The sequence below is a fragment of the Macrobrachium rosenbergii genome, chromosome 30 (assembly GCF_040412425.1).
Source record: "Macrobrachium rosenbergii isolate ZJJX-2024 chromosome 30, ASM4041242v1, whole genome shotgun sequence".
NCBI classification, from domain to species: Eukaryota; Metazoa; Arthropoda; class Malacostraca; order Decapoda; family Palaemonidae; genus Macrobrachium; species Macrobrachium rosenbergii.
This window is the reverse complement of record NC_089770.1, coordinates 32,187,169-32,207,162: the sequence shown is the minus strand read 5'-3', so window position 1 is coordinate 32,207,162 and position 19,994 is coordinate 32,187,169. Positions and strand designations below refer to the sequence as shown.

At 43.4% G+C, this 19,994-nt stretch overlaps 1 protein-coding gene across 1 annotated transcript in view; it reads left to right on the top strand.

The window, feature by feature from the left end:
• LOC136855159 (uncharacterized) overlaps positions 1 to 12,069 on the top strand; it is a 52,363-nt gene extending 40,294 nt beyond the window's left edge. Inside the window, exons 3-5 of the mRNA XM_067132069.1 lie at positions 4,533 to 6,971; positions 7,435 to 7,638; positions 9,366 to 12,069. Of these exons, the coding sequence (XP_066988170.1) occupies positions 4,571 to 6,971; positions 7,435 to 7,638; positions 9,366 to 9,547 (2,787 nt within the window). The 5' untranslated portion in view covers positions 4,533 to 4,570 and the 3' untranslated portion in view covers positions 9,548 to 12,069. The remainder of the gene's footprint in view (positions 1 to 4,532; positions 6,972 to 7,434; positions 7,639 to 9,365) is intronic.
• The last annotated feature ends 7,925 nt before the right edge of the window (positions 12,070 to 19,994 follow it).

Genomic DNA, 19,994 nt, shown 5'->3' with positions numbered 1-19,994 from the left:
ACAGCTTGGCGTACAGCTTCCCAATCGCTCCTCTCTTCCACTGAAAGGGCGTGGTAGGCAACAAGTGCCTTTCCTCCCAGGAATTTAGTGAGCACAATGGAGAGTTCCACAGGGGAGAGGGTGCAGCACTCCAGGACTGTCGGCCCTCTCAAGTCATACTTCCAGTTCTGCTTCTGTCCACTTAGGCATGAAGGAGTGGACTTGGCTGAGGGTGCTCATCCCTGCCACAGGAGGGGGTAGGTAGCATTCTTCTGGGCTAGCATTTGGAGTTCATGGGTGTGCTGTCGTTCTCGTTCCTCTCTTTCTTTCTCTTTCTCCTGCCTCTCTATCTCTTCTCTCCTCTCCTGGGTGATTCTTTCTGCCTCTCTCTCTCTCTCTCTCTCTCGCCTCTCTATCTCTTCTCTTCTTTCCTGGGCAATTCTTTCTGCCTCCTCTCTCTTCTCCCGGGCAATTCTCTCTGCCTCTCTATCTCTTCTCTTCTCTCCTGGCCGATTCTCTCTGCCTCTCTATCTCTTCTCTTCTCTCCTGGGCGATTCTCTCTGCCTCTCTCTCCTGCCTCTCTCTCTCTCTCTTGCCTCTCTATCTCTTCTCTTCTCTCCTGGGCAATTCTTTCTGCCTCCTCTCTCTTCTCCTGGGCAATTCTCTCTGCCTCTCTCTCCTCCCTCTCTATCTCTTCTGTTATCTCCTGGGTGATTCTCTCTGCCTCTCTCTCCTGCCTCTCTGTCTCTTCTCTTCTCTCCTGGGTGATTCTCTCTGCCTCTCTCTCCTGCCTCTCTATCTCTTCTCTTCTCTCCTGGGCAATTCTCTCTGCCTCTCTCTCTCTCTCTCTCTTGCCTCTCTATCTCTTCTCTTCTCTCCTGGGCGATTCTTTCTGCCTCCTTTCTGCCTTTGCAGTATCTAGTTGCCCCTGGACCCAGTCCCGTAATTCTTGACCTGACATTCCCAGGTCTTTTCCTGCCTGCATGTAGAACTTAAAGTCCTCATTGTGGTGGGCTCTTGTAGCTGGCATACTGACAAATTTACTTGTCCAGTGAACTCAAAGAAATAACTAAATGGGTTCAGGAACCACTTTGAAGTTAAAATATATTTTATCTCTTGCACGGCCTTGGCCAGGTATCGCGGAGACAGAGTATTTGGAACTTGAATGGGAGTCCTGAGGGACGTGGTGGGCATCACAAATGGACGTGGGCGTCACGAAGGACGTGGAATTGGCGTCACAAGGATGTGGAATTGACGTCATGAGGACCTGGTGGGCATCACAAAGGACGTGGAATGGGTGTCATGAGGGACATGGAATCGGCATCACGAGGACTTAGTGGGCATCACAAAGGATGTGGGTTTGGCGTCAAGAGGATGTGGTGGGCATCACAAAGGACATGAGCGTCATGAAGGACGTGGAATGGGCGTCATGAAGGACATGGAGTTGGCGTCACAAGGACATGGTGGGCATCACAATGGACGTGGATGTCACAAAGGACGTGGACTGGGCGTCACGAAGGATGTGGTGGGCGTCACGAAGGACATGGAATGGGCGTCATGAGGGACATGGAATTGGCGTCACGAGGACGTGGTGGGTGTCACAATGGACATGGGCGTCACAAAGGACGTGGATTTGGGCATCTCGTAAGACTGAGCATTTGAGTGTTCTGTAGGACTTGGGATTTTGGGGGGTCTTGTAAGACGTGAGCATTTGGGCGTCCAGTAGGACTTAGGATTTGGGGCACCTTGTAAGACGTGAGAGTTTGGGCATCCTGTAGGACTTAGGATTTAGGCGTCTCGTAAGACTGAGAATTTCGGCATCCCATAGGACTTCGGATTTTGGGGTATCTTGTAAGCTGTGAGAGTTTGGGCATCCCATAGGACTTAGGATTTAGGCGTCTCGTAAGACTGAGAATTTGGGCATCCCCTAGGACTTGGGATTTTGGGGCGTCTCGTAAGACATGAGAGTTTGGGCATCCTGTAGGACTTAGGATTTTTGGAGTCTTGTAAGATGTGAGAATTTGGGCGTCCCGTAGGACGAGGACTTTAGGAGTCTCATAAGACGTGAGAATTTGAAAGAGAAAAAAAAATTTGCTGAGAGTAGGAACAATTCTAAACAACAAACTACTCGGGAATGAATGAAAAATGGGGTAGACACGTGGGGAGGGGAGGGTTGAAGGTCATCTGGTTCCCACCGATGTGGCTATTTTTAGATACTGGTTGAATGACCCTTTTGTGTTTACACAACACCCTCTGGTCTCCTGACAACGGGGGAATTTCCCAGGATGGGTATATAATGACAGAATTTCGCTTTCCTAATACCTAAGTTCTAGCTATTCTGAGAGAGAGTATTTCAGCAATGCAAACTGACTTCGTTTTGTCCCACGTGGGAATTTATTTGCGCCTAAATAATTAGCCAATGCAAAATGTGAAGTAACATTTAACACAGAGGAATTTCTGTCGCACTATTCCTTGAACAGAAAACTGGCAAAGATTTTAAGACAGAGAAATTTCGCACTATTCCTCACACAAAAATGGTTAGCACTTATTATTTCCTATTTACCTATCCTGAAAAAAGGCATGCATTACAAAACTAATACAGCAGTTCTCTCTCAGTGGGTACATGCGTCCCTAATTCCCTAATTTCCTAGGAACAGTCATGGTTGTAAAAGTAATCTTTAAAATTTTGCTAAGATACACACTCCACTTACGTGGATCCCTCTTGGTCTGTGCTCTTGGTACCAGGTTCAGAATTCGTCTCACACCCAGCTTAGCTTTGTTAATAGCTGATCTGGTGAGTTGCAAATGCAATGAAGCAACAATAGATGGGAAAATGCAACTGCTAAATGAGATCCTGACAAGGTCGCCATTTTTACAAATTTCCCTGGGTTATATGATTTCTAGAGATTTTTACAGGCCGACAATGGAACTTTATTTATTTGGCCTTGGAGTTCTGACTTACGTAAAGGGAAATCATAAAAAAAAACAAAGAAAAAGGGATGATTTTAGGAGCTGAAGGCTCTACTTCATAAGGAAATGTTACGTAAACACTTGGGATAAATTAAGGAATTATATTTACAAAAGAAAAGCATTAGAAGGGAAAATTGGTAATTGAATTGCTAAAGGGCGTGCAACACCTGAAGATCCTCCTACTGGAGTCTTGAATAAGGGCAAGGCACAGTCCAAGATGAGTCCACTGCGAATAGGTCCCTCTGCAAGAGAGATTTGCACATTACACGCCAGTAAAGGAAAAATATAACACAGAATATGACTCGAGTCTGCACTGAGGGTGCCAAGGACTCAAGAATCCTGGGTAGGTCCTTTCGAGGATGACTGTAGTACTAGGTCAGCGGTTGGAGGTGGACTGTAGATCAGGGCCTGAGTTCAAGGAGGATTGTAGTACTGGGTTCACATCAGGAGTCTAGGTGGAAGGGTGGAGGGTGACCTCTCAGTGTCTTGTATCACTCACCCGCATGCATGGCTAACTGCAAAAATGTCTCTGTCCAAGGCCCTTTTTAAGGGGTCCCAGTAATAGGCCCACGTGGCAGCAGGCTAAGGCTGTGTCACTCGTCCAGGTGTTCCAGCCATCTGCTTGTATTCCCCAAGGTATTCCTGCAGAAAGACAATCCAGCCAAACTCAATCTGCCTTCAGAATGGTTTTCTTAAGCAGCTTAGTTGAACTAAGCTGCTTAAGGGAGTGACCATCAGCCTCTCATCCTCGACCTCATCGACCGTGCCTTCTGAATGATTTTCCCAGGTGAAAAAAAGGGGACAGATCGGGATGTTGATAATTTTAATGTGCTGGTGACTAGGTCAATTGGGGTCGCCTGTGCAGCAACGAATTTACTCTCAATAGCTTAAGGCAAGTACGGGCCAGCTTTCAGCGATTTCTTTACTTTCACTAAATTCAAGGCTAAACTAAGGAAAGCTGAATGGTCGCTATGCTACGACTTCTTGATAACTATAATAATAATAATAATATGTATATATATATATATATATATATATATATATATATATATATATATATATATATATATATATATATATATATATATATATATATATATATATATATATATATATATATATATATATATATAAATGTATATATATATACATATATATATATACATCTATATTTGTACCCTCTATGGTTGACAGCCAGCCAAGGAAGGGCCGACTGGATTTGGGTGGCCCTAGGTGGCCGCTCTAGAGGCCGAAATGTGTTTTGGGTAATCAAGTGGGCCAAAATTAGGAAATGTCCCCAATATCAGATTTTGGGCAGTCAGGGCATTTAGGACCAGGTCATTAACTTAACCTGACCTAAGCAAAATGTTGCTTCCTTCCCTTTCTCCAGTCACCTCCATCCATCAGCCTGTTCCTTTCCTTCATTTCCTCAAATTTTCTCTTGTTCCTCCTCCTATTGACCTCTTCATGAGTAGTCAAGTTAAAGCTGATATTAACACTGCTTCTCTTGTTATCATTATTACTGACGTTCCTCTCATTCTACTTCCTTATCTTAACTGCTGCTGTTCTTTTCTCCTTCTCAGGCTGTCTATTCTTCTTGAAGTCTTTTGCAAGAGAAAACATGGACGCACAAGTTTTTTCTCCCGGAGATTTAAGATCTTTGAGGTACAACCATTTTGTGAGAAAGTATGGAAAGAAGACATTTCATTTAGTGATGATGAGGCTCGTGTTTCCCTGTGGACAACACAGGAGAATCCACGAGATTCTCATCGACATCGAAGTTCCACTAAAAGGGAAAAGTCCCTTCACTCCCCAGGAGGTAACAAATCTCACAGATAAGCTTCCTGAAGATCTGGACATCACAGTGATGAACAAAATCTGCCAGGCTCTTTGGCAAAAGGGTGTGAATGACCCTGGTGACGAACTCAGAGGATTAATGAAACAGATAAAAGATGAGAGGAACTTTGTTAGCCATGAAGAGCCTCATATGTCAGACACTGATTTGAAGGGTAAATTCAGAGACTTTCAAGCAATGCTTGAAGAAACTCTTGAGAAAACAAAGACTCTCTTTCCCTCTAATTCTAGTGAAATTGACCAGCTTAAAGCAGAGATCCAAGATGCTGTTCCAAAGCTCCTAGAAAAGATCCGTGAGAAATATGATCTCTCAAACCCACAGGATCGACAAAGGTTTGAAAAAGAAATAGAAGAGAATGGGAGTGACCTTTCTGACATGATACAAGAATCAGCTGAAGCAGAACTTGTGTGTCTTAATGAACGCCTCTGTCAGATTTTGCCTTACGACTGGCTCGCTCAGTATGGTACAACAGATCCAGGTAACATCATAGTCTATTTACAAGTGGAGGATGATCAGGAGTTAAATAGAGGTCCCCATGGCAATAAAAGTATCATTGTAAATCAAAAAGAAATCCTCAGCATTAAAAACCCAATGGGAAAAGACCCTGAAGTTGTGATTATATCTGGAGATGCAGGTTCTGGAAAGACCACAATTCTTTGTTCCTATGCAGAGGGATGGTGCAGAAAGACAATGGATTTGCCAGAAGTCTCTTCCTTCCCATTATTACTTAATATGCAGTTCAGGAATCATGATCACGACAACTTTGATGATTACCTTAAGAGCTTGATTCCAAAAACTATTGCTCTGTTTACTTTTGATCTTGTCAAATCGGTAGTCCTAGGTTCAAAGTGTTTGGTCTTATGTGATGGCTACGATGAAGCCAACACCAGTTCCATAACACTTTTCAGAGAAATGTTGGGACTTAATTCAGATAACATGAAGTTTGTTGTCACAACACGTCCAGGGAATACTGTGGGACTAACGGATATTGTGAACACAGATAAACGTTCCAGAATCAACCTCAAAGTTTCAGGTCTTCGGGAAGAGGACATGAAATTGCTCACAGAAAAGCTCATTGGCCACCTGGTGAAAGATGATGACGTCACCCAACAGGAGCAAATGAAAAAAGGGCTTCTTCAGAAAATGCAAGAAATGAACACTGACACTAGAGCCGTCCTGCAAACCCCACTATATTTTAACCTGTTCATTCTCCTTTACATTGAGTGTCCAGATTTAAGGGATGAAATGAGCACCAAGACATCAGTCTACTTACAGCTGAGAAAGCACAAAATCAAGAGAATCTCCTACAAGACAGGAATCTCTGAAGAATCACTGGAGGAGGAATTTGATGCACTGTACAGAAAATGGTCTCTGAAGCATTACATTGAGGAAAAATATGAATGGTCTGAGGCAGATGTAAGAAGCTTTAAAAGGGAGATTAGCTGTCCAGAACTACTTCAAAACTTTAATGCCATCATGTCATCCTATTTCTCCATAAAGAAAGCAATGAAGCAACTGGAGATAGTAATGGTATACTGCCACAGACACAGAAGTGAGCAGGAGTTTGCAGCTGCAGGCAGTATCTGTGATGACATCATCACATCAATTGGAAGGAGGCCACAAGGACGAAGAAACATTGTTCGAGATGTGCTGCTGCAGTCGAAAAGATTGTGGGATGGAAGAGATCTAAAACAATTATTTGAGAAATGCAGTGAAGTCATTTCCTTCATACCAGGAATACTTTACGGTACTGAGAGAGATGTGTTGTATGATACAATACACCATATTCATGAACTCTATGTATCATACAGCCTCTCTCATAGTGTATATGATGACCTTTTAGAACCGTGTACTGAAACTAGACTTGACGAAAAGGTTCTGGAATCGCTTGTATCACAGATGGAGAGAAAAACTTCTCTGAAGGGTAGAGTAATATTCGAAGAACCCAAGAGTCTTCATGTCCTACCCTCCTTACTGCCTAAACTGAGGCCCAGTGAGATTTTATTGGATTTTTCACATTCAGAAGCACCAAGAGATCTCTCTCAACTCAACGAAACATTAAAAGCTGCATCTCGATCGAATGTTCAAATAGAGATTTGGATGAGGATACGTCTAGGGGAATATGCACGACTTTCAGGAGAGGTTCTGCATCCAGTGGATAAATTACGTAAGTAGGAACTTAACCTTTACTCCCTTAATTATAAAGAACTGAAACCTTCAGCCATCACTCAAACAACTTTAGCTTTTTAGTTATTCTCTGCTTCTTTTTCTTCTTCATCTTTGGTAATGACTCTTCATGAGTCGTTTATGTAGAGCAACTCTTTAGAAAAAGAAGAAGAAAAGAAAGTATCAACGTCACTGAATTGCTTGTTTGTTTTTTAATAGAGATTTTAAAGTTATGTATATATATATATATATATATATATATATATATATATATATATATATATATATATATATATATATATATATATATATATATATATATATATAGTGAGCTATATAACAATCAAAACAGCAACAGTTTACTTATACTGCTTTTTTAATTAGTCATTATTTTTATTTTCTGTTGTAGGTAATATAATAATAATAATATCTCAAAAATTCGTCTCATTTGTCTCATCCCACAGGACTGACCATTCATGACGATGGATACCAAGACTTGGAGAGCCTTCGTCCCTTTTCTCTCATGAATTCAGCAAAGGAACTGAGATTAAGATACTTCATGGAAGATGCTCCCGGGGAACGGGCTGCCCAAGTCTTAAACAGGACTTTGGTTCCCACAGACAGGGAAGAAGGAGGCACCACTGACTTAGTGATTACCTTTGATGAAGGTGAGTATCAGTATCATCCAGAGTCAACCGTCTTGAAAGAAAATGTTCCTGTTCTTTTTCCTTCTTCTGTCCTTCTCCTACTCCTCCTCTTCCATTACGAATAGAATGAAAAGAAGAAGCAAGAGTAGCAGGAGGAGAAAAAGAAGCAGAGGCCAGGAAAAGGAAGACTTTAGAAATATAATGTCGAATAATAAGAGTATTGAAAGTCTTCATTACGTTTTATGCTATTTCTATTTTAACCTCCTCCTGACTTCCTCTTAATTATAATAATACAGTGATTCTCCTTGGGCAAGTTTTATAGACAGACATATAGAAATATATCTATTTATATGTATATATATATATATATATATATATATATATATATATATATATATATATATATATATATAGAGAGAGAGAGAGAGAGAGAGAGAGAGAGAGAGAGATCGCCAGCTGCAGAGGGTTGAAGTCGCCGCCATGGCAATGCATCTGATGACGTCACACACGCGCACGTGATCGGAATCTGATGGCCAATTCCATCCCCTTCCGTACCGATTTCTAATTCCCTCTCGTGATTTTCCAATTCTCGGGAATTTCAAATTCTCACGATTCAAGAATTTCCAGTTCTCAGAAATTTCAAATTCTCGAGAATTTCAAATTGTCGGGATTTTCAATTTCTCGCTATTCGAGAATTTCAAATTCTCGTGATTCGAGAATTTCCAATTCTCAGAAATTTACAATTCTCACGAATTTATAATTTTCGAGAATTTCGAATTCTTGTGATTCGAGAATTTCCAGTCTATATCATCACCATCTATAGGTATCAGCATGTAGGCCTATATCATCAAGAAATATAATAATAATAATAATAATAATAATAATAATAATAATAATAATAATAATAATAATAATAATAATAATAATAATAATAATAATCAAACCTTCAACCATAACTCAAACAACTTTAGCTTTTTAGCTTTTCTCTGCTTCTTCTTCTTCTACATCTTTGGTAATGGCCTCCTCATGAGTTATTTATGTAGAGCAGCTCTGAAGAAGAAGAAGAGGAAAGGAAAGTAACAACGTCACTGAATTGCCTCTTTCTCTTGATCAGAGATTTGAAAGAGTTATGTCAATATATCGGCATGTGTGTATTTTTCTATGTCTCACTATACATATAGCCCTTTGTTGGCCGAATCGCTTGAGCTTCAGACTGTCACTCGATGGGCCGGAGTTCAATTCCCGCGGCCGGCTGATGAAGAGTTAGAGGAATGTATTTCTGGTGATAGAAATTCATTTCTCGCTATAATGTGGTTCGGATTCCACAGTAAGCTGTAGGTCCCGTTGCTAAGTAACCAATTGGTTCTTAGCCACGTAAAATAAGTCTAATCCTTCGGGCCAGCCCTAGGAGAGCTGTTAATCAGCTCAGTGGTCTGGTAAAACTAAGTTATACTTACTTCACTATACATATATCATATAGTATATTTATATATATATATATATATATATATATATATATATATATATATATATATATATATATATATATACAGTAGGTAACCAATTGGTTCTTAGCCATGTAAAATAAGTCTAATCCTTCGGGCCAGCCCTAGGAGTGCTGCTAATCAGCTCAGTGGTCTGGTTAAACTAAGATATACTTAATGTGTGTGTGTGTGAGTGTTGAGCAAGAGTGAGTGCCGGTCAAGAACAGTAGGTGTTTATATCCTGCCATTTTTGTCTTTCCTCAGATCAAGACATAAAGCTTCTACTCCAGTCACTGGCTGTTCGCCCTTTGAGGGAAATAACTTTTTCGATGCCTTCTCGCAGGATGCCTGATGATGTTGAGGTCTTGAAGAAGGTGTGCAGGGCGAAAGGAATCAAACGGTTATGTGTTAAGGGGGCCGGCCGGCGACAATATATGGAGGTATAGGACGAAAAATGCAAAATCCTGAAAAAAATATATGCGCTTTGTATGGCAATGGAGAATGTGCCTACGAAATATTTTGCCAAAATTCCTTTTAGTTTTGTAGTTACAGGGTATTTAGTAAAAGTAACTCAGTGAGCCAAAAACATGAATCCCTACAAGAAAATGTAGTATGTCTTCTGTTATCGTACATTTTTATAATTATTACATTTTATATCAAACAAATTGTGAGCAATGGCATCTCTCACAACTCCAGCATCATAACAGCTCAGCAGCTACCTTCCTCAGTGTGATCAGAAGCGTCGTAACGGTTGCACGTCATATTTTCACCTCTGTCATTCGATCACTTTTACGTCTGTTTTTCTTTCTTTTGGCAAAAATTCATCATGCCAAAGAGGAAAAGACAAGTAAAACATCTTTTATCCCTACAAGAGAAGACGACTAGCTCCAAGAAGAGTTCAAGAACCGATAATATTAGTGGAATTAGTGAAAGAGAGAGTGCGAGTACTATTGTGGAGGGAGGGCCCGGCTAACTCGCCTCGGTGCCCCAGGCTACGCCTGACCTTGATCTCACTCCCACTACATCCACTGTTGCTACAGCCACGCCTTCTACATCCACTGCTGGTGCTTTCACGCACAAGACTCTTATTGGTATACGCACGTCATTGCTGGAAAGAGAAGGAAGTAGCAACAATAGCGAAGATATTGATGAGGAAGATAATGAACTCATTCTCATAAGTAGAAAAAGATTGCGAGAGATTTGTGCTAAAATATTGCCTAGGTGCACATGTACAAAAAATTATATAGTGCAATTTGAAAACGATGGTTTTGAAACAACAATTAAAAGATCCTGCAAGAAATGTCGCCTTAGATCAACATCTTTACCCACTAAATGCCCTACAGATGAAATTGCAAAAACATCTGCTGACGTATTCAAGAGTAATGCCGCATTGATATACCATTCCATTTTAGAAGACTATGGATTTGCGGGAATGAAACGTCTTCAAGCAGCAATGGGAATAAAACCAATGGGAAACTATAAGTTCGGGAGATACTTGAAGTATTTATATGAAGAAATGGAAAAACATTATAAGGCCAGACAAGAAGATATATATGAACGAATAAGAAAATATTATAGAGAAGAGTTGGATATACTTCCAGATGAAAATGGAAACTTGAATATTGATGTATCATACGATGGAACGTGGATGAAACCCTCTCGTAAGAGAATAATACCCTGCCGCAAGAAAAGGCAGGGGGGGACCAGGAGCCTAAAGAAGCAAGATTTTTAGCAAATGGATCTTCATTTATGATTAAATTATGATAAATAACATAGTTTTGGTTTATTAATACCCAAAAATGATTATAACAATCACAATTGTCATGATTTATTAACATTGTCTTTGTCGAAATACAAAGAAAAACTTTGAACGCCCGTATCTCAAAACTATACTTTTTGACCTTCAAAATCTATCTCCTCCCTCAGTTTTAAAGCTATAGCATTGAAATTTGGTACATAGCTTCGTAAGACGTTCTAGAACAATAAAATGAAGCCCTTTTTAAAAAATTTTATCATGATTTTTTTTTATGTGATTGTTTGCATGATTTTTCGAGTTTTTTTTTACCCCAACTAAAAAATTCATATCTAGCAAAAAAATTACTTTTATAAAAAAATCTCTTCATTTTATTGGAGGTCTACATCAGGTCTATATATGGCAGTAATCTCAGGTCTTAATATTAAGTATCCAGGGAGGAGATAGATTTTGAAAAATGGTTATTTTCGGGATAAATCGCGCTGGCGTCACAAAACCAAAGGTCAGAGGCAAAAATCATATGCGGTTTGGAGATGTCCTAAGCCCCCTATTAAGTGGTATGAATGTTAAAGTCCTGCCCTTAAAAAACGGTAGAATCCTGATAGTGAATAAGAAGAAAAAGAAGAAGAAATGGATGATGAACAAGATGAAAAGAAGAGAAAAAGGAAGAAGAAGAAGAAGAGAAGGAGAAAAAAGAAGAAGAAGGCCCCACCTCCAGGGAGGAGATGTCACCCAGTGAAGACTTGAAGAAGAGGAAAGGAAGGAACAACCTGCCTCCTGCGGCTGCTGCTGTTTCTCATGAAAGGCTTCCGGTGAATTTCGTCCCGGGTCTCTTTTGCTTCTTTAATGCCTTTATTCTTTGTTTAGAGAGAGAGTACTCTCAATATTAAGACCTGTATTAGTCGTACCAATGGAAAGCCCACAGAAGCTCATCAGCAGCAAGTCTATTTTTCAGTGCACCTCTCTCTGTCTCTCTCTCTCTCTAAGGTTGGCTTCACGGGAAAAACGAGAGATTATTCACTGCCTCTTTCACACTTCCAGTGCTGAATCATCTCCCTCCCTAACACTTTCTAGGCCCTCCTCTTTCCCTCCCCTAGTCTCCCACATGGCCAAGCCACTTGAAAGCACTCTGCTCCATCTTTTCTGTGCTTAAGAACTCCATTCTGTCCTAACATAAATAGAGAACGATTCTTCCATAATTCAAGTTATTCTGTTCTATAAATATATATATATATATATATATATATATATATATATATATATATATATATATATATATATATATATATATATATACACATATACACACGATGACTCAAAATATGAAGTCAGACAGACAAGGCTTGTGAGTCCAATGGCGTCTCTCCTAGTGTTCTGAAATTGCTCCCAATACAGAGGATTTATGTAATATTCACTTGCTGCATTCTCCATTGCTGAATTAACGTCTTCTGCCTTACATCCTAGTTTGTGGCCCATTGCTAGAATGTTGCTGTTGGCCAATCTGACAAGTATTGGGGACATTTTCACATCATCATCATATGTCAGAGCAGTGTCAAATAATACTCTGAATTCTGTCTACATACAGTACAGATAAGGAAATGGCTAAGAACTGCTAGATATTATCATTTGTTTGTTTGTTTTTGTTTTCTAGAATATATTATGTCTGTCAGCCTCCTCTGTCAGCCTCCTTTGTGTTGTTTTGCAGGTGAAGGAAGTAGTGGTCATTCATTATACGCTAAGGCTTTTTCTTCTTTATTTAGCTGCTTTTCAAGTTCCTCTTGTAAGAGTGACAATGTTGCAAACGTTCCATAATATGGTTTTTTCTTTTTTTAGTTCTGCTTTGACATGTTTTTGACTCTTGAGATTTATTTGTTTATCTTTCATGTCCTTTTCTTGGACCATATTTGAGATACTGTTGTATTTTCATTGCTATAATATTGCAATCAATAGACTTACTATCTATCTATCTATCTATCTATCTATCTATCTATCTATCTATCTATCTATCTATATGGAAATACTGAAATGCCAAGGATGCCTTTGTCATGGTTTAGTGAATGTTTAAGCTTTGCAAATAAACTGAATGCTGACATTGTGTGTTTTATTAGCCTTGTTATGCATAAATAATTAAGTAGCTTTAGTAACAAGGTTTCATACTGGAAATGGAAAACCATTTGGTTTTTGAGAATAAAAATATAATGGCAACTTTATCATAATCTTTTGTAATCTGCATTTTGGTAATGCTTCAAATGCATACAACTTATGATACTGAATGTATATGCATATTGTATCAACAATCATGTAAAACAAGGAAAATGCAGCAAAAGAAAGTTATTCAAAATAATTCAGTGATTAATTCAACAGAATCACAAATAGAATTGATGAGCAATTCAATAAAAAGGCAAAGTCAGTCAGTCAAAAGATTCAACTTGTAGAAAGTTTGATAAACTTGTCAAGAGAACAAGTATAGTACCAAAATTATTTCATGATAAAAATGCAGTGGTCAGTGAGTGAGTGAGTCAAACTATTGACCTTCCAAAGCATGATTGAAACAGAAGGGGCAATCAATGAATATTGGGGAAGTGGAAATGTGTTTTGAATCTCAGAAGACGAAAACCTCTTTAGTTTCTTCAGATGAGACCAACTGAATAATGGAACGGATGAAAGTCTCTATGAACACGTTATCAGAAACTTTGACATGTCAAAAGAAAGAGGCACCTTTTCAGTTTATTACGGGGAAGGGAAATCAATGTATTGATAGCAAGGGGAGAAGGGAAAACTTGATGATATGAAATAAGAGAAAGACTTTCATGTCTCATTGAATTTGGATAATTATGGGTAGAGTTATACTACTGTCTTCCTCCACCACCTTTGGGGGGAGAGAGAGAGACTGTCTGGGACTTTCTCCTCAACAGGGTCTAATAAAATAAAGTCCATGTGTGACCTTTCTATACAGTTTACCAAAGGCAACAAGTGTAAAGGCTTGGGAAAGGTAAGAGGAGGCCTATTATTAAATCAAAGAATTTTTTTAGACAACTGAAAAAAATTACCAAGCACTGGAATTACACAACTCATTCAGTTGTAAAAATGAGAACTGGAAGGAATTGATCAAAGGCACAGAGAAAATAAACGAACACAAGCCAGAAGGAGGAGGAGGAGAGAGCTGTTTCAGAGCCAACCATCTACTGCTACTACTACTTCTTGAGGCCAGTGACAGACAGGAAGGAAGGAAGGAAGAAAAGAGGTCCAGTATCATACCAGATGTGTTTTAAGCGGACGACAAATCCAGAGGAGCTGCCTTTTGGTGAGTTTTACAGCCACGCATTTATTCATTATTCAATGTTTTGAAGAATAAATGATTATAGAAATTGTAGGCTTAACTAATTAATACATTAATGCCCAGTGGCAGGAAAGAGGTTAGTATACAGCATACTAGGAAGTTCAGAGAATCATGAGGTTATAGGATATTAACAAACATGTCTAATCTTGCTGCTGCTGACTGAAGAGGAGCCATATTCTCGTAGGAGGAGGACTCCAAGCATAAGAAGCCTCGTGTCATTTTCAACTTGAGTGAGTGAAGAGGTCAGAATCAGTAGCATCACCACCTTGTGAAAAAATAGTCTTCTCCTTCTTACTCACTCTATCTTATGTCTTTTACAAATCAATATGGCTGAATGCAAGGCTCCAAGAATAAACAACCTCTTGAATTATAGAATAGAGAACGCTCTAACAATATTCTGAAAGTAGACAAGAAAGGACAGATTTTAGCGCGGCATGACTTCCTGCCGCTGGCCATTGGTGTGAACAGAGTGACGCCCTGTCCGGATTCTTCACCTAATATTTTGATACGGGCGTTTCATCAAAATCTTTGCACATGTACAACTTCACGCTCCTTCGTAAACATGCACACTTGCAATAATAGGCTCTTATAACTTTATATATACGTGTGCATGAGTATATTAGTTTGCACATTTGAACACATTTGAAAGTACAGACACTTTCAGGTATAATATATATATATATATATATATATATATATATATATATATATATATATATATATATATATATATATATATATATATATATATATATATATAGTGTGTGTTTGTGTGTGAGGGTGCGAAAGAAAGAGCAGGTAGAGAAGTACTGCTAGTTTATTGAAGAAATGGCCTGCTTATAAAGCGGCATGCGGACGTCAGTCCAAAGACAGACAAGTGACCCGAGGTCAATTATTCTCTATGCAAAACGGGACGTACATACAGATAACGTGACAATTGAAAATAGTAGATTAGACACAAAAATACTCTGACACATACACAATATATAAAGGCAAAAAGAATAGGTAATAAATGTACAGTTACATAAATAAAAAATAGGGCTGAGTACCCTGATCTAGGGTCAGGTGTGAAGGCACCATAGAAAACAGGAGGTTCTTCACAGAAAACCTGTTGAGCAGGGACTTTACAATACTCTCCCCCACCCCCCCCCCAACAAGACGTAGGTAACGTCTGATCAAAGCAGGTATCTGCTGGGGCGGCGGAGAGGGCCTCAGCTCTTCGATGTCAGCTTGGGGGTGCGTTCGACTTTGGTGCATTGTGTATGGGAGTGGTTGGTTGTTCCCCTCTCTGGGCCCGGGGCCTTATGGGGGTGCCCATGCGACTTTCTTGTGGGTGGGGTGGGCTGAGGGGGCGACGTTTCCTGAGGGGGCCACTGGGGAGTGCCACCGACGTCCTCCTCCAGGAGTGCGGGCTTGAGGTGGTCTACCGACACCCAGTCGTCCTTCCCGTGGATGGCAACCCGGAATGCCTTTTTGTTTCTCTCCAGCATGAGGAAAGGCCCCCTGTAGGGCCTGGTTAAGGGTGGGCGGACAGCGTCATTCCTGACGAAGATGTGGGTGGTGGAGGACAGACTGGGAGGCATGAAGGGGGACATCCTGTTGTTATACGTCCGCTAGCATGGGGCGAACTTTCCAACCTTGTCGCGGAGCCTCTGTGTTGTTAGGTTGTCCCGGTCCTCCGTGATGAGTTCGCCTGGGACTACGAGGGACTCCCCATAGACTTTTTCTGCTGCGGCGGGTCGCCGTTGCCTCTGGGGGCGGTCCTCAACCCGAGGAGGACCCAGGGCAGCTGGTACTTCCAATTGTCGGCGGTGCAACGACCCATGAGGGACGCCTACAGGGACCTGTGGAACCTTTTCACCAATCCATTGGCTGCGGGGTTGTAGGTGGTGGTACTGTGGTGAGCAGTCCCCAGCAGGCATGCCAGGGCGGTCCACAGCTCAGACAGGAAAGCTGGGCCCCTCTCCGTGGTTATATGGCCCGAGACACCGAACTGGCTGACCCAGCTGGAGAGGAGGGCCTCAGCACACGCACTGGCGGTGGCTTCTTCCATGGGCGTTGCTTCGGGCCACCTGGTGGAGCAGTTGACGACTGTCAGGAGGTACCTGGCTCCTCCTGATGGGGGAAGAGGACCCACTACGTCGACGTGGGTGTGCCCAAAACGTCTTCCCGGCTGGGGAAAGTCGCCCACCCCCGATTCGGTGTGACGCCCTACTTTGCTGGTCTGGCACTGAATGCATTGCCTCGCCCAGGCCGTTGCATCCTTCCATATGCTGTGCCAGACAAACTTCTCTGCCAGCAGCTTGGCCGTCATCCTGCGGGAGGGGTGGGACAGTCCGTGGATGATGTCGAAGACCAGACGACAACGGGAGGTGGGCACCAGTGGGCGGGGGTGGCCAGTGCTTACGTCGCTCAGCAGTGTTGGCACCCCAGGGGCGACAGGCACATCCTTCCACTTCAGCGACGTGATGGCAGTGCGGTAAGCTGGAATCTCTGGGTCAGTGGCCTGTTCCCGGGCGAGGTCCTCGTAGTCGATCCCAAGCTGCGTCACATTGATTTTGATCCTCGAGAGGGCGTCTGCTACAGGGTTTTTCCTGATGGGGAGGTGCTTGATGGTGCAAGTGAACTCTGCGATGGCCGCGAGGTGCCACTGCTGCCTGGAGGACCATGCATCCCCCAGCTTTGTAAAGGCGTGGATCAGTGGCTGGTGGTCCGTCCAAATTGTGAAGGGCGTACCCTACAGGAGGAATTTGAAGTGGCGTACTGCCTGGTACACCGCGAAGAGTTCCCTGTCGAAGGTGCTGTAGTGGGACTCGTTGGGGCTGAGTTTCCTGCTGAAGAAGGCGATGGGCTGAGGGGGTCTGTTGACGACCTGCTCCAGGATGGCCCCACAGGCGACGTTACTGGCGTCCGTTGTTAGCTGGAGCGGGGCATTGCTGTCCTGGTGGGCCAAGGCTGTTGCCGAGGGTGGCCTTCATCAGGGAGAAGGCCCACTGCTGGTCGGGGCCCCACACTAAAGTCTTCGGATGGCCCTTCAGGATCTCGTCAGGGGGGCCATGGTGTGCGCGACCCCCGGGATGAACCTCCTATAGTTGTTGACCATCCCGAGGAATTATCTTACGCCCTTGACAGAGGTAGGGGTGGGGAACCTGATGACGGCCTCGACCTTCGATGCAAGTGGGTGGACGCCTCCCGGGGATATCTTGTGGCCCAGGAAGTTAACTCTATCAACGCCGAAGGTACACTTGTCGAACCTGACAACGAGGCAGTTCTCCTGCAGGCGCTGCAAGACCTTCCGGATATGCCACAGGTGTTCTTTGTGGGACCTGGAAAAAATTAGGATGTCATTGATATAGCAGACGCAGAAGTTCAGGTCCCCCAGGATGCTGTCCATCAGTCTTTGGAAAGTTCCCCCTGCGTTCCTCAGGCCGAAGGTGGAGAAGGCAAAGATGTAGGACCCGAAGGGCATGATGATTGCGGTTTTGGGAATGTCTTCTGGAGCTACTGGTACCAGGAAATAAGACTTTAAAAGATCTAGTTTGGAAAATATTTTGGCCCCGTGGAAAGAGGCTGTGAGGTCTTGCATGTTTGGGAGAGGGTAGTGGTCTGGCTCTATAGCGAGGTTGAGCCGCCTGTAGTCACTGCAGGGTCTCCAGGAGCCATCCGGTTTCTGCACCATGTGAATGCCCATACGCTCTATGGAGCATTCTTGGCCTCCTGAAGGCGCTGAGGAAGGCTGCGTGTGTGGGGGCCTCCTTGATGTAATGATATATTCCATGTTTGGTGGGGGCCCCGGGCACCTGACGGAGTTCGGGCCTGAACACCTCAGGGAATTCCTTCAGGAGGGAGGTGTATTGGTGGGGAGCAATGGAACAGACTGTGGGCGCGCTGGGGCCCGGTGCCAGGGGCAGGGACTGGCAGGACTCGGTGTCCAGCAGGCGTTTGCGGCCAACATCGACTGCCAGTCCGAAGTGGGCCAGGAAGTCCGCACCCAGGAGTGGGGTCCTCACGTCCACGACGATGAAGTTCCACTTGTATCTCCAGCCCAGGATGGAGACCAACAGGAGCTTGGTGCTGTAGGAGAGGATGGGGGACCCGTTGGTGGCCGTCAGGGAGGCAGCCGGGCCCGGCGGGTGTTTGCGGTCCTCTCTGGAAGGCGGGAACACTGACCGCACAGCCCCAGTGTCGATCAGTATCATCCTGCCAGAGACAGTGTCGCGGACGTAGAACCCCGCTGGTGCGGGGGGTGTTTCTGCTGCCATGGCGGCCTATGAGGGTGGACGCCGCTTCCCCCATTTTTTGGATGAGCAAAAAGGCAGGGGGCTTTGCAGTTTCGGGCGTCTTTGCCAAACCTCCGGTAGTAGTAGCAAAGCCCTGGCCTTTCCTTATCTGTGCTGGGTTCCTCCGGCTGGAGGCAGTTGATGGGCGGGCGTGGATGCCTGCGGGCGTGGATGGCTGCCCTCGTGGAGTCAGTCAGCTGCTGCACCGTTCTGATCAAATCCTCGACTGGCAGGGTGTAGGGCTCCTCAATCTGACCCTGAACCTCTGGGAGGAGCTGCCACAGGAGGATCTCCCTCGACAGGCTAATCTCCTTGTGCCTGCCGCTGCTGTCCGTCACGGGGAGGAGGAGGAGGAGGAGGTCCTGGAGGGTGTGTCATGTCTCCAGGAGGTTCGTGTCCTCCCGGGGGTTGATGACGAGGTCGAGGGCGCGGGCGGCTCTTACAGAGACTGGCAGGAGCAGGTCTCGACAGGAGAGGCTTTCAGTTGCTGGTAGGTGGCAGGGCTCAAAGTTGACGTTACCCTCGGGATGACCTTCCTGTATATCTCCTCCGGTAGGGTGGTGATCGCTATGTCTGCCTGCAGCACCTCGTTTGTCAGGCCTGCCACCCTGAATTGCCCCTCGACCCTGTAGAGCCATGATGCAGGGTTGTGATGGGTGAATGGTGGCAGCTTTATGGTGAGGGCGGCCTCGGTTGGTCCGTCGGGAGGGGCATCACACGAGGAGTGGGTACTGGTGTGGAGAAGCACGCGAGGGGGGGTTGCGCGAGGGAGATATCTGTCTCTGAGAAGCTTGCAGTTATTTGTATGTGGGAGGAATGTCTGCGTCCATGCTCATTTCCACACTCTTACTTGGAGTGTGAGTTAACACTCCCGTCAATACATGCTTGGGAGCGTGCCATGTGGGTCCACTAATGACACCGGTGATTTGCCGACGAGGGTCGGTAACACCCGAACGCTTTGTTAGAGCGCCATAGTTAGTCCGTTAGGGGTGTGGGGTGGTACATGGGGCCAAGACTAAGTTGCCGTTTGGGTCTGTTAATGGCTCCGGGAGCCACTCTGGGGGTCACCACTGTGAGAGGGTGCAAAAGAAAGAGCAGGTAGACAAGTACTGCTAGTTTATTGAGGAAACGGCCCACTTATAAAGCGGCATGCGGACATCAGTACAAAGACATACAAGTGACCTGAGGTCAATTATTCTCTATGCAAAATGGGACAGGTACATACAGATAACGTGACAATTGAAAATAGTAGATTAGACACAAAAATACTCTGACAAATACACAATATATAAGGGCAAAAATGAATAGGCAATAAATGTACAATTACATAAGTAAAAAATAGGACTGAGTACCCTGACCTAGGGTCAGGTGTGAAGGCACCATAGAAAACGGGAGGTTCTTCACAGAAAACCCGTTGATGGGACTTTACACACACACACACACACACACACACACACACACACACACACACACACACACATATATATATATATATATATATATATATATATATATATATA